At 40.6% G+C, this 13,707-nt stretch overlaps 3 protein-coding genes across 4 annotated transcripts in view; all 3 read left to right on the forward strand.

The window, feature by feature from the left end:
* The window catches only part of LOC122982086 (homeobox protein Hox-C10a-like), a 55,509-nt gene that overhangs the window by 28,704 nt on the left and 13,098 nt on the right, over nucleotides 1-13,707 (forward strand). The window contains exon 4 of the mRNA XM_044351108.1: nucleotides 11,705-11,738. The gene's annotated coding sequence lies outside the window, so the exon portion shown is untranslated. The remainder of the gene's footprint in view (nucleotides 1-11,704; nucleotides 11,739-13,707) is intronic.
* hoxc6a (homeobox C6a) lies at nucleotides 1,279-3,903 on the forward strand. 2 transcript variants are annotated; one of them, XM_044351117.1, is made up of 2 exons: nucleotides 1,279-2,336; nucleotides 2,793-3,903. In XM_044351117.1, exons 1-2 carry the CDS (start codon nucleotides 1,940-1,942, stop codon nucleotides 3,101-3,103), a joined length of 708 nt encoding a protein of 235 aa, XP_044207052.1. In that variant the 5' UTR covers nucleotides 1,279-1,939; the 3' UTR covers nucleotides 3,104-3,903. The 2 variants fall into 2 exon arrangements, with proteins under 2 accessions (XP_044207052.1, XP_044207053.1); XM_044351118.1 differs by having other exon boundaries at nucleotides 2,796-3,903.
* On the forward strand, nucleotides 4,591-7,658 carry hoxc5a (homeobox C5a). Its single transcript, XM_044351119.1, has 2 exons — nucleotides 4,591-5,383; nucleotides 6,579-7,658. Exons 1-2 carry the CDS (start codon nucleotides 4,906-4,908, stop codon nucleotides 6,785-6,787), a joined length of 687 nt encoding a protein of 228 aa, XP_044207054.1. The 5' UTR covers nucleotides 4,591-4,905; the 3' UTR covers nucleotides 6,788-7,658.

The raw sequence follows: 13,707 nt of genomic DNA on the forward strand, positions 1-13,707 counted from the left end.
GTATTCACCCCATTGAAGAAATCAATGAGGTGGACCAATAGGCTGCTGTAGCCAGAGCGACCGCGTCTGAACAGACATTTTCAATAACTGTATTGATTATTTTATAGATATCTATTATGGCCTGTTGCAAAACGCCAATTAAGCGTAATTATAATTCAGGGGAAAGTGTTGAGTTTTATTCAATTTAAACGCGTTTGACTTTTTAAAAAGAAAAGAGTTGTGGTTTAAAAATGCACTCTCGTCAACTGTATAAAAAGTAATTTAATTATCTTAATCACAGAAAACTGAGAGTGAGTGAAGCTGACATCAGTAATGTCATTAATTTGGAATTTAACGTATTTAAAGGCAGCACATTTCGCGCACACACTCGCTTAAGTTTTGCAGGATTTTTGCAGCGCACCTCTTAAGTAATTTCCAAACCCATTATTTGCTGCTGAGATAATTATCGGTTTCCCTTTCCTCCCTGTGTGTCAGAGGAATGTCGAAGTATGATCAGAACAGGGGGGAAAAAAGAGACTGAAACAGCTGCATAAGCATTTTAACATGTTGCATCTTCACTGTAATTCAACTCCATATTCTGTGCGTAAAATTAAAAGCAAACTCTTTATTGTTATGAATTGAAGAGACTGTACCTGAGAGCAGCCTGCCCATGTGAGCACCGGGCATAAGTTGGCCTGTGGAGGTTTTTGTCTGACGTGGGGCTGCACAGTCGCATAACTGGATTTTTCAAGACAGTGGCAGAAATTAGCCTGTCTTCAAAGACGCAGCTCGGTCGGAGCTGTACACGCTATTTCCTCTGGCTTTATGCTTCCACATGCTGTGCAGTGCTTTCATTTTTGAGCCTGCTCGTGTTGCAGGGCTTTGCTGCAGAGATAGTAGTTGGTGAGCTGGGGAACGTCACTTGTTTTATTGCCCTCACAGAAGAGAGACCATAAACGCATTCTTACCACCTACACCCTCCCCCAGTTTCACTGCAAAAAGCATGGAAATTGCTCACAAGCCAGATAATTTATACACAAAGGAAACATTAACAGTATGTTAGTTGGAAAGTCGTCGATATGACTGAGATAAACAATAAATGCCAATATTCATTTTATTGTTCATAAAAAGGCGGCGCGTTCTGCTGGATCACAACATAAAGGCCATATTATGTCCGCAGTGATGTTGTAAAATTAAAACTGAGTTAGTTTTGGACACACACACACACACACACATACACACACACACACACACACACACACACACACACACACACACACACACACACACGCACACACACACACACACAACATAAGAACTGTGTATCACAGGTAACAGAGTTGCCTTTTATCTTAGTAAGTGGATTTAAAAACTAATTTCCTGAATGTGACCTTTTAAAACACCTTTGGACGTGAGTTCATGTGTATTTATATGCAAATATCCCACCTCCCTTTGACTATGAGCACTGTACTGAATGGCATTGGTCCAGTTTTGCATCATACTTGCTCTTTAAACTCCACATTCTCGCAAACTTCAAGTAAAAAAAAATGTCTCATCCAGTCAAGCTGTATAGTGTGCTACTCCAACTCTACGTTGTGTTTATCGGCATTTAGCACTAATGTTCAAGCTCTGAGCTAAAAGCTACAGTTTCTCCTCAACTCCTGCCTCTCAATTGGTGGAGAATGGTCAGCTGACATTGTCATATTGTCTCTCACCGAGCCAAGCCTCGGCTATAACACTCGGGTTTGTGCGTCTTAACCGGAGATTGGAAATTAATAATATTGAATCCTCAAAGTAGCCCACTTCCAGTTAGAGAAGCAGAAAGTCGAGGAAAAAAAAGAAGACATTGGAGAAAGGTGTGGTTGGTTGACAAAAACGGGAAGGAGATTTACTGAGAAGGAGATTGAAAAGAGACCGATAAAGAAGTGGGGAGAGTTGGAGAGAGGGTTACAAGCAAGGTATGAATTCTTATTTCGCAAACCCGTCGCTCTCCTGCCATTTATCCGGTGGTCAAGATGTTTTGCCTAACGTACCCCTAAACTCCACCACCTATGACACAGTCAGACATTTTTCGTCGTACGGTGCAGCTGTGACCCAGAATCGGATATATTCACCTTTCTACTCTCCTCAAGATAATGTCGTTTTTGGGTCTGGCAGGGCACAGTATGAATATGGATCAAACGTGTTTCTTCAAGACAAGGACGTGCTCCCCAGTTGCAGACAAACAAACATGGGACTCAATACACAAAGCCACATTGCTCAAGAGTACAGTTTGGATCAAGGAAGAGCAGGAGCTCAGGATCAGAAAAGCAACATCCCGATCTACCCGTGGATGCAGCGAATGAACTCACACAGCGGTGAGTTTTACTACGACAAATAAATTAAGGAAATGGGCCAGTTTTACGATATGTCTTACCAAGAGAGCAAGTTACTTTTTATGGCCCCATAAAACATTACTGTATCCCCTCGACTTGTAGATGGGCCTTTACATGTGCAAACAAACAGCTTTCATTTTAAGAATGATATAGTAGTCATAAACAGGAGCGTGAGACAGAGAGGATACATTAGGATGCTTTCATTATTTTAGATAATACAGCAAAGATGCCCTTTGAGATAGGATTAGTCTCACAGTTACATGTGTGTTTTTTTTCTCCTCGTGGATTTAGATTACAATTATGATTGTAACACTGAGCCAAAACTTATGCTCAACTGTCTCAAAGTATTATCAGACCACAGACAGAAGCATGTTTTTTATGACAAATGTGGCTTCGCATTGCAAATGATTAAATTAGTGACTTTACTTTCTATTCCAGCAGGAGTGGGCTACGGGACAGACAGGCGCAGAGGACGTCAAATATATTCTCGTTACCAAACACTTGAGCTGGAGAAGGAGTTTCATTTCAACCGCTACCTGACCAGGCGCAGACGCATCGAAATCGCAAATGCGCTTTGTTTAACGGAGCGGCAGATCAAAATCTGGTTTCAGAACCGACGCATGAAATGGAAGAAGGAGAGCAACCTGACCTCCACGGTGACTGGAAGTGAACAGACAGCAGCCTCTCCGGAGGAGGAACGCAGTGGCGCAATGGAAGAAGAGAAAGATGAGGTCAAGAAGAAAGAATAAAAAAAAAAAGAAGTGGGGGGGAAAAACACCTGATGACCATGAAAACCCAACATAACTACCTAAAAAAATCTATATGGACCTGAGAGCGAGTTCACTGCATGATGGCTACCCCGCAGCTCTCCCACTTATATCTCATGTTGACCACAGGAGTGTTGAGCCTTAGAAATCCAAATAATTTCAGCCACAGTATGGCCCCTGTGACATTGGAGCGCCGAGTTTGTTTTTTTTTCCTTCGCAATGTCACACTTGTATTGTATTAAAAATAAAAAGAAGTATTCATTTCTACGTTATTTCCCATGCCAGTAAAATCTGTGTATTTATCCCCCACTGCCCATCCATCACTGTGAACTCTTTGATCACCTCACAAAATACAGTGTTGGTCAGACTTAACTCAGTATTGTACATGCACATTCCACGGAAGGAAAGGACCGGGCGGACACTTTAATTTGATCACAGTGTAATACTTGAATATTCCGTAGAAAGTGTCTTGCATAAACCTGAAAGTTGCACGGATATGCTACAGTGTAAACACACACATACACACACAACACTGAAATGCCTGTATATAATCAAATTAACGGTACATTATGTAAATCCTGTGTGGACTTATGTGCATTTAGCCGCTTTGATAGACGCTGCATAGCATAAAATTGCGCTTATACCCCTTTTTTGACCATTTGACACGATACGCTTTCCTTGTGAAATAGATTTGTACACTAGTAATTCTTCACTTTTGTTTTTTTGGAGTTACGTGTTTTGTCATAAATGTGTATCATGGAATAAAATATTTGTAAAACTTTCACTCTCGTCTTGTATTTTTGGGATCATGGCACTTCCTTACATGAGTCAGATGGCCGTATAAAGAAAACGTGCTTACACTACGAACCAACTCACTAAATTGTGGAAGCTTGGTATTATATTTGTATTTTATCATGACCTTTTTGGTCAGAGAAAGCTGTGAAGGCAAGTGAGGAACAAATTAGCTTATAGGCAATAGACAAAGCTCTGATTTAGGAGCAAATTTTGGCCACTTAAATATAAAATTTTCAACTTTCTGATTGGTGTCAGAGTACGGGAATGAGCCATTGTCCAATATCCAATGAAACACTATAACATTCCCGTAGTTGTATTACTAACTTCGGCGACATCAAAGTTTCAAGTCCATATGCGTAAATATATTTTACGCAACTAGGCGCTTTAAATATGAAATCATAAATATTATTATTATTGTTGTTATTAATATTATTGTTATTATTCTCATTATCATTATTATTATCATAATAATAATTATTATCATTATTATAATTATTATATTGGTCTGGTGGTGGACTCGCAGTGTTTCGGGGGCAGAGAGCTCTGGCCGGTCTTGACCGTCTTGCTCCATACCAGACACCAGATGACGCTCTTGTCTTACTGTCCTGCCCTTTTTTTTTCATTAAAGCGCCCTGCCTGGTCCTCAACAACCAACAGCTCAAAGTTTACCGGACACGTTTCTCCTATTCATCAATATCCCCATTGAGTATCAAAGCCAATTTATGACTGGCCAACATGTGCACGTGATCCCATACAAATACCCCATATTTGGGCAGCGCACGGCGGATCAAGAATTAAAAAAAAAAGATACCAAAGCCTACTCCACCTATAAATCCTGGATTATTTTTTTGGGGCAGACAGCTCTGAATTTTCCAAAAGCGGCTACAAAGAAAAGCAATGATCAACAAAAACAAGGAAATAACCGCAACATAGGCTACATCCCGCAGCCCTCTGTAGTTTAAAAAGAAAGTATCGGGGATAGTTAAAAAATGAGCTCTTATGTTGACAGCTCCAATCTCAGGCAAACAAGCGAGACAACTTCTCCTAACACTATGTTTAGTTTCGATCTATCTGGGCGCGGGTCCAACCGTTATAAGGGTGTTAATGTGAACGGGATATTCACTTGTCCCGTCCCCACGACCTCTGTTGAACGAGAGGAGATGAAAACTAGCCTGCGTGGCAACACGGATACTCCTCTCCCGCCGGGACCACAGATAACCATGGTCTCCAGTAGCTCGTCCGTGGACGCAAGCGGGCTCAACTACGGCAGCAGCACGCTGCTGGGACGAGGGGCGGACAGAGACCCGGAGAGGAGCGCAAAATCCGGCGGTAACAAGAGCCATGAGAGCGACAGAAACGCGGAGAACACGCAAGCGATGAAACGAAACACAAATGCGAGCCAGCGTCAGGACAGTGAGCAGCGGCCACAGATTTATCCATGGATGACAAAACTGCACATGAGCCACGGTAAAGTTTGTCTATTTTCTAAAGTGCGTCTAAGATGCTTTCCCTTCTTCACTCTTTACGCTGCTACACTTCTTTTCGCCCGTTCCAGTTTCCCTCTTGAGTTTTATAGGCCAAACGCAGGAAATAATAAAAACTCGCGGTCATAAATTTTATGACAAAGGCATCCATTGCTCGTAAACCTGCTCTGTTACGGTGAAGAGGTGATCTGTGGGGTGATTTATGGTGGTATAATTGGATAAGAGAACAAAACTGTGATAAAACTATGAAATAATATTACAAATTCACCTCCAAGTATTAGTTTTTGCTTTGCTTCCTTTATATTCTTAGTCAAGCTACATGTTTTACATGATCAGACTCTCTGTGTGAGACAAGCTTTAGCCTTAAACTGAACTCTGGGAAACACCAATGCCCTGACCCAATCATGAACTTTTCACCTCCAAAAGATTTGAATAGGCGTACTCCTTTTCCATGCCTTGGAACACTGAGCACATTTTGCTGCAAATAGAAGCTTCTTCTGTTTTGTGTTCGTCTATATGCAAACATCCAGGAGCACACAGCAGGGATGTTTAAAATATTATTACATCCAATAGGTCAGGCCTGTTGCTTTACTTAGCACGCCTGAGCACGAGCAAGGCTTTAAATAGGAAAATATATATCTGAGAAACAGCAGTTTGCATTTTCTAATCCCATTTTATTTTTAGATTTTACACGTTTGTTTTCCTCCCACGATATTGTTTGTGCTCCTGTGCAGTGGTGTTAGGCCGAGGCCAGTGTTTACAGAGAGGCCAACACATTATCTGTAGCTATGTCATTTTACATTTTACAAAAGGATTTCTTTAAGTGACAGTCGTGTATTTTTTATGTTTTAGTGTGAGCAGCCTCTTCATTCAAACTGACTTTATTTATTAAATATAGCTTAACAATCCTTATCAGTCTGACATACATTTTTATTACATAAATCCACAGTAAGTAATATCAGGTTAAATGAGGTTATATAAAGATATTTGATCTTTTAAATAAGGGTTGAATACATAAATTAATAGATTTGTGCTTGTAATGCTTACTTTTTATGGATATGGATATTGTTATAGATAACCAAGCTTTTTTTTAAATTGAATATTATTATTAGCTTTTTATTATATTTATTTACCACTTCAATACTGCTGAAAGCTAACTGATTTTAATACCACTTCAGAATCGGAGGGTAAGCGGTCCAGGACCAGTTACACCCGCTACCAGACTCTGGAGCTGGAGAAAGAGTTTCACTTCAACCGGTACCTGAGCCGCCGCAGGCGCATAGAGATCGCCCACAGCCTGTGTCTAAACGAGAGGCAGATCAAAATCTGGTTCCAGAACAGACGAATGAAGTGGAAGAAGGACTCAAAGATCAAAGTGAAGGAATAAAAGTGCACTGATAGGGGCGCAGCACGTTTTTCAGCCCCACACTGCACAGTGCTGGAGTGCCGCCTGACCTCCGGATGAACTGCTAGGAGCAATGACATCATGACACCGCTCTGTGCGCTTCATCACCAATTATGTGTCACTTGCTGCAGTTTGGGACCTAATGTATTGAATATCACTCACTTTGATCAATCGGTTTACATTTCTAAATTAATTTGCTGTCCATGCGATGATAACCTCACTTTGCTGCACGGAGGGGACAAGAGGTTGAGGGGAGCTGGGGTCCTTCAAACTGCAAGTATTTGGCCTGCAGTGCACTGGAAGGCTGCACAATGCTACTAATAATCTATGTTTTTTAATTAGGATAACAGTAGTGGAGGCAGAGCGATAGCCTGCATCATTTCAAGCTCTTTATCATCATCATATGATAAAACTGTTAGGTCAACAAATCAAATAAAGGCAACTGCTTTGGAAATCATAATGATTATGAGCTGTCCTATAACCATCAGTTAAATAGGTTCCCAGCGGTAAAAACTACTTTCTATTTCTTTTAAAAATTTACTCCCTAATATGTTGCAGTGCAAACAAAATAGGATGTGTGATGTGTTCAGTGAGCAATGTATTTGTGAGTGGATTTCTTTGAAGGCACCATCCATGTTGTCTGTTTTATCCTTGTGAAGCTAAATCATTGTGTATAATTCAGCGACTGTATGTGATAATATTGTAAATGTGCAATGAAGCCATTTCTCCTCCCCTTTGTAAACTTAAGGTGCCTGGTTTACACAAGGCCTAGAATAACTGATAGATGGCTTATTTGTTGATTGTAACCAATAAAGTCTCATCATTAAAAATTAAGGGAATTTCCTATTGTCAACATGCGCACTTCTGTTATTTTGTTCCCCCCCTGATATCAGGAGTTGGTGGCGGAATCACACAGCTGACTGATATATTTACTGAATTAAACGATTTGGAAATTGTGACACATTTAGTCCTGATCACGTTTTTAGTCCGACTCGGGATCCCGCAGCATTTCATCAGATGACAAACGCGCTCTGAAGTTTAAGGCCCTCATAAAACTTTATTGCCCCTTTTCCACCACTCACCCACAGGCACACTCCGTTTCCTGTTTTGTCAGGGAAGGAAGGGGAGACACTAGCCTGTGATAACACTCGCCCACAACACAACATGGATGCACAACTTTGGTTTCCTGTGGCCGCAGACTGATGCGCCATCACTACTGAGGCCATATGGCCACTTTATGGTCTCGCCCTGCTCTTTCAACCTGGCACCATTACACTGTAGTTAAAACAAAAAATATCTGCCAGTACAGAGGACATAAAATCATGCCAGTTGCTGGATGTCTGTATCCAGAAGACGCTTTAGTAGAAGTATCACTATGACGCACTATAGCCCAAGGTTATGAGGTAATTTCTCTACAGCACTAGTTAAGAAAATAAAAATCAACTCACCTCTCAAACTAATAGCTTCAGATAAAACTTCCTTCACGGTTAGAGAACCGCTCAGAGCAGCGTCCACTTTTCTCTGCGCTCTCTTAGGCCTATAACCTATAACGTGGACAATGTATTGAATCCCTTTTTGTGTGTCTTTCTTTTAGGGTATTTTAAAGTTTACAAGGTTACATATGCCAATTGCCCCAAGCAGGGCCTGTGAATGGTGCATAGGAAGCACGTGGTGTCATTTAAGTGGGTTTTATGGCCTGGAAGAGCTGACAAACCTTCGATATATACACATCATATATAATCTTAACTGTCCGGAATCGCAGCTGCTGGCTTCCCCTTATCTGAGGAAGAAAGGGCTTTGTGGCAGTGAGGATGCAGTACCTTTCTCTGGACTCTGTAGTCGGGTGGTGCGGAGGACTGCATGGGAGCTGCTGCAGTAAGTTGCTTTTAACTTCGCCTACAGGCCTGCGACCGTGCCGTTATTTCACCGTGAGCCGTTTTAAAAAAAACATTGTTTGATTTCTATACGTGTGACTTTGAATGCATGGTTGCTAAATTGATTTACTTCAAAATTAACTGTGTTTTAATGATAGTGAATGTGTGTTTCATAATTAAAATGACAATTATGTTTATAAAACAATCGGAAAAATGCGCATTTTGAGATATTTATAGCTTATTTGGTGTTGTATAATAGTTCGCCAGAAACGAGAATACACGGAGATACCGATCGAGGTTTTGGGGTTTTCAAGCAGGATTATTTTTACGCAGCATCATCCTTATATCAGAGCCAGATTTTAATATGAGGAAATACAAGCAAAAAGCAGGATGTTTTTATAGCCTCGCAACAGATTTGAGATACAGTAGCAGTCCGATTGTTTCAACAGCTTGCTTTGCATGTTTTGCTTGTCAGAGAATAGAAAAGAAAAAAAAATATTTTGTAGTAAAGGTGACTGAGGAAAATGAAAAGTCAGCCAGAAGTATCAAAAATCATCTGGCGTGCAGCCTCATTATCCACCCCACCCTCCCTCCCTCCCTCTCTCTCTTTCTCTCTCTCTCTCTCTCCCCTCCTCTCTCAAACACACACCCTGACTCTATCTGCTGCACACCTACAGTACCTGTATGTATAATCTGTGAAGTGAAATTATTTGCTGAATCCTCAGTTAAGTCTTATAGTTTGGTACAGTGGCTCAGACTGAAGAGAAACTGAAACTGTGTGGCGAAAATAAAATACAATTTTTGTTCTGTAAGGCTAAAATGTTGTCCTGTAGGTTGAAATATTGTGTGCATCCATACACGAGCTATAAAATACAAAAAAAAAAAAAAAACAAAAAAAAAAAACCCGCCCTGATTAAAATGCTTCATCTCGCTGTCTCACCTTGACATAAGGTTAGTGTTTGTGCTCATGAGCTGCTGCAGCTCCTGTTGTTTAGGGTCATGTCTGGGCCAAAGGACAGCTTTGATTCAAAGGCACTTTGCAGTGTAATTATGGCAACGTTCAAACTCAAACCCTGTGAAAAACACAGTGTGTGGATGTGAACTCCAGACACGACTGTTCTTGCATGTTCTACATAAAACGCACCTTTCTTTTTGTCACATGAATCTGCCTTCTAACTGGCTCTCCGCATTACTGAATTGATCAATTTGGAGACTGATGAGGCAACGTGATCCTCTAAGCTCGATAATTTTCTGTTGCTCTGGAGTGTACATCATTTAATTGCCCATATGTCTTAGAAAGTAGTCCAGTTGGATATACTGTTCTTAATCAACGTGTGGAATTGCAAATGGCTTGTTTGGGTTAGTGTAGCTCGGCTGACGGAGCAGGTGTGCAGCAGAGATGCACATGCTGACTGTGATACAGAACCAGAAGCTGCTGTAGGGATTAAATATGACAGGAAAGTTGAGATTCCCTCCAGACTTCAGCTTCAGATATCATAACACACCTGTGAACATGTTGTGTTGGCCTCTTTGGTTTCTAAACGTTTTATTAGGAGGACTGTTGCAGTGCAGGTTTACTGTCAGGTGTGCAGGATGATCAATTCTACACTTCCAATAGGGGGCACTGTGTAACACGCTCCTGTGAGGGTGACACACTGTGGGGGCAGTGTGTCCAAGCCAGGGTATGGATTAGTACTCTTTTTTACATCCCAAAATTTTATTTTATTTTGTCCTATTTTTTTGAGCAGCTGTATTGTCATATTAACCATTTCAAGAGGGAGAAAATGATCATTAACTCCCAAACTAAACATTTCAAGAAATCCAAAATCCAAGTTGTTTTCCTCCAAAAATGGGATATTTTCTCTTTTCCAATAAATTATCAACACAAACTCAAGGTGCTAGTGAAGTTTAGAGGTTTCAGGACACTTATTACAATCGAAATTATTTTATCTTCCTGATTTTTCAGTCATTGCATCTTGTTAGGCAGTTTGAATTAAAGGTATTGTGTAATTTAACTTGCAGCAACGAGAGTTCAGTTCAAAACAATCTGATGCTACTACAGCAAAAGTGAAACAGTCCAAACATCCGTTTTCACTGCCATGTTCTGTGCTGTTGTATTCCTTTCTCTGACCTGTGGAGCTGACACTGTCATCATTCAATCCGCAGAGGTCATTTCCGGGTGAGCACAGACTTCCCTTTGTCTGAGCCCAAATAAGAACCATAAAGTCCCATTACATCGTTTGCGAACACAGCCGGAATTTATTTACAATGTGAAGACAAAGTCGTGATTTTTTTATTGACTGCTCACCATAATTCAGCCGCGGTGAAGTCCAGGGATTTCTATTCATAGGACATTTGCCCGAGGAAATACCAAAATGCTTGCAAATTTAGTTTTACTGTCTGAAAATGACCCGTCCTAAATGTCTGTCCTCGGTCCCAGTTCTGCAGGAGCCCACACATGTCACAGCTTTTCTAGGGCAGTCTCCCTTCAATTAGGCTAGATAACAGAGGAGACCAGAGGCAGGGGACAGACTGGAGGATCATTCACATGAAATAATATCAAAACGGTTCGTTTCTGTATTTGAAAACGAAGAAGAGAGCTAGAAAACTTGTTAAAATGAAATATAGACGCGTGGCTTTTCGGTAGTTTTTATGACATTTGTTGCTCATATTTTCATCTGCTTCATTTTTAATTTATTAGAATTACTTTTTAATATGTTGGGAATTTTATGCGGAGAAAAAAACGAAATATTGCAAATACAATGCGTCCAGTTCTTCCAGGGTGTGCCTGATGTCTGTGACTTTACAAACACCTACTCTATTAATTCAGTTGATAATTCAGTAGACTTAAATACCTGAAAGTAAATATTAATTTAACAATTTGCAGAACTTTGGCATCTTTTTCCAACAATTTTAATTTTCCTTTTTGGATGCAAAAAACAACTCATTTTTTAACTTTAATGTATAATAATAATAATAATGGTCCGCATTTGATCTAATTTTTCTTTTTCTTTCTATTTTTCAGGCAATTCAACAAGAGTGGAACCATGGATTTGTCAGTAAGTGTCACCCATCGCCCCACGTCTATCCACCTGGCTGTAGTCAGGAGCTCTGACACTTCATGGAGCTTGTTATTTGGCTGTAGGCAAACAGCTGGCTCCGCTGACCTCACGGGCGCTGATGCCTCCACTCTTAACGAATTTGTTTAGGGATTCTGGTGTTTGTAGAAGGACTGCGATCTAACAATCACTGTGATTTTACTTCCAAATGATTATTATTTTTTTCTCTCAATGTAGAAACGCGAACAAAAACTTCAACTTTTATTACTGTCCTTCTGTGAACTACTTGGATCTAATTAATAGCTAGAAAAGTGGCACTCTTGTTGCACAGGTGAAACTGGAGCTATGAGTCTAATTAACCACAGCATCGCTATAATGAACTGCAAACCAAGCAATGGTTTCTTTGGGGCATCCAGGACGTAAAACCTTTGGTCCCCGGGCTGCTGCGTTAGAAAGAATTCATATTCAACTAGTCTCCAGTCTGTCTGCACTTCATTAAAACTTTTTATTTTAACTGGACGATCCAGCTTAACGTTATTACACCTGGGGAGATTTAATGTGTAAAGGCTATTAAGTTAAGGGTTTGATTAAAAGCGCGTCGTAATCGTTTTCATCAGGGAGCGGAATATTGCTGCATCCAGGTCAGGTGCTGCTGGGCCACCAAATTAAAAAACAGCCATGCATGGACAGAACAACAGCCTCCACATAGTTCTGCACAGATTTATTTTGTTTACATATGTACATGTGTGAACACGCTTGTACAGCTGTTATTTTGCAGGGGGGGAAGGAAAGCTTAACAATCCCTCAAATGAACAAATGAAACATCAAATTAGTCCGCCTGAGGGCCTCATTTTTTGTACTTCTACATTATAACTAGTTATTGAACTAGGTGCACGATCTGAAAGCCATTTGTGGGGAGAAAGAATTCATTGCTGTCGCTCCATCAATAATCATTGGCAGTGAACTATTGGAACCAGTCAAACGCGAGGGGTGAAACGCGGGTCAGGCTGTCTAACTAATATTAAAATGCGTGCGCCAGGGCGCGCGGGGCGAGAGTGGAGTATGTGGTGTGCGTGCAGCTCTTTCAGACAGGTTTGGTGCACGAAAAACATCACATATTTAGATGAGAATATACGCCAAATGAACACGAGTACGATTTTTGTGACTATGTTCTCGTTAGTTCATTGTTGTTGGCTTAGGATGCTTTGTTCTTTCAGTAAAAAAAAAAATCTATTAAATTGATACACAGGACAGAATGCACGCGGAGAAATATGTAGATTGAGACGTTTTTTGACAGTGTTTGAAGTCCCATGTGCATTTCCACTGTAATCAATTCCATTGATTCACAATCTGAGCATGTTTGCTGTTTTTAATAACCCCCCGAAACAGGTCACATGTCTGATATTGCATTTTTCATCCGAGGCTTTTCTCATTAGCTTCCAGGGTGGCAGGAAGAAAGGTTACCGAGCGGTCAGTATGGTAATAGCAAGCAGAAGAAATGGTTGGGAACAATAGAAACTTATTTTTCATCTGTGCTGTCACGCCGTCCCTTTGTATCCTCCGTGTTTGTGACTGAATATTCATATAGGAGCTACCTCAAAGGCAGAGGTTGAATGTTGAGAAAAGAGACCCTCTTTATCCTTTTTGCACCCGACGTGTTTGTGTGTGAATGTGTTCAGGCATATTTTGCGAATATTTTTTTGGGGGGAGAAAAGTAGTATATTCTGTCATTTGTAAATGTATTAAGAGCAGATGTGATTTGTGTTTGTGGCTCCAGTAACCCTGACAAGCAGCATCCGCTTTGGCGCGCGCTTTGTGCAGTATTTCTACTCTATTGCAGCTTTAATATGTTGTTATGACATTATACTCTTGAAATGCATGTTTGTCCTATTTCAGACATGAAAAACCTGCTTGCGTTTGTGTTTGCCTGAGAGATCACCTTTGCAGCTTCTAACCTAAAACACATTAG

This window comes from Thunnus albacares, chromosome 5 (genome assembly GCF_914725855.1).
Source record: "Thunnus albacares chromosome 5, fThuAlb1.1, whole genome shotgun sequence".
Taxonomy (NCBI): Eukaryota; Metazoa; Chordata; class Actinopteri; order Scombriformes; family Scombridae; genus Thunnus; species Thunnus albacares.

Excerpts from the sequence above, each read along its gene's own strand:
- hoxc6a (XM_044351117.1), top strand. The coding sequence starts at position 1,940 with ATGAATTCTTATTTCGCAAACCCGTCGCTCTCCTGCCATTTATCCGGT. Across the intron at positions 2,337-2,792 it reads GCGAATGAACTCACACAGCG|CAGGAGTGGGCTACGGGACA; the intron begins GTGAGTTTTACT and ends TTTCTATTCCAG.
- hoxc5a (XM_044351119.1), top strand. The coding sequence starts at position 4,906 with ATGAGCTCTTATGTTGACAGCTCCAATCTCAGGCAAACAAGCGAGACA. Across the intron at positions 5,384-6,578 it reads AAAACTGCACATGAGCCACG|AATCGGAGGGTAAGCGGTCC; the intron begins GTAAAGTTTGTC and ends ATACCACTTCAG.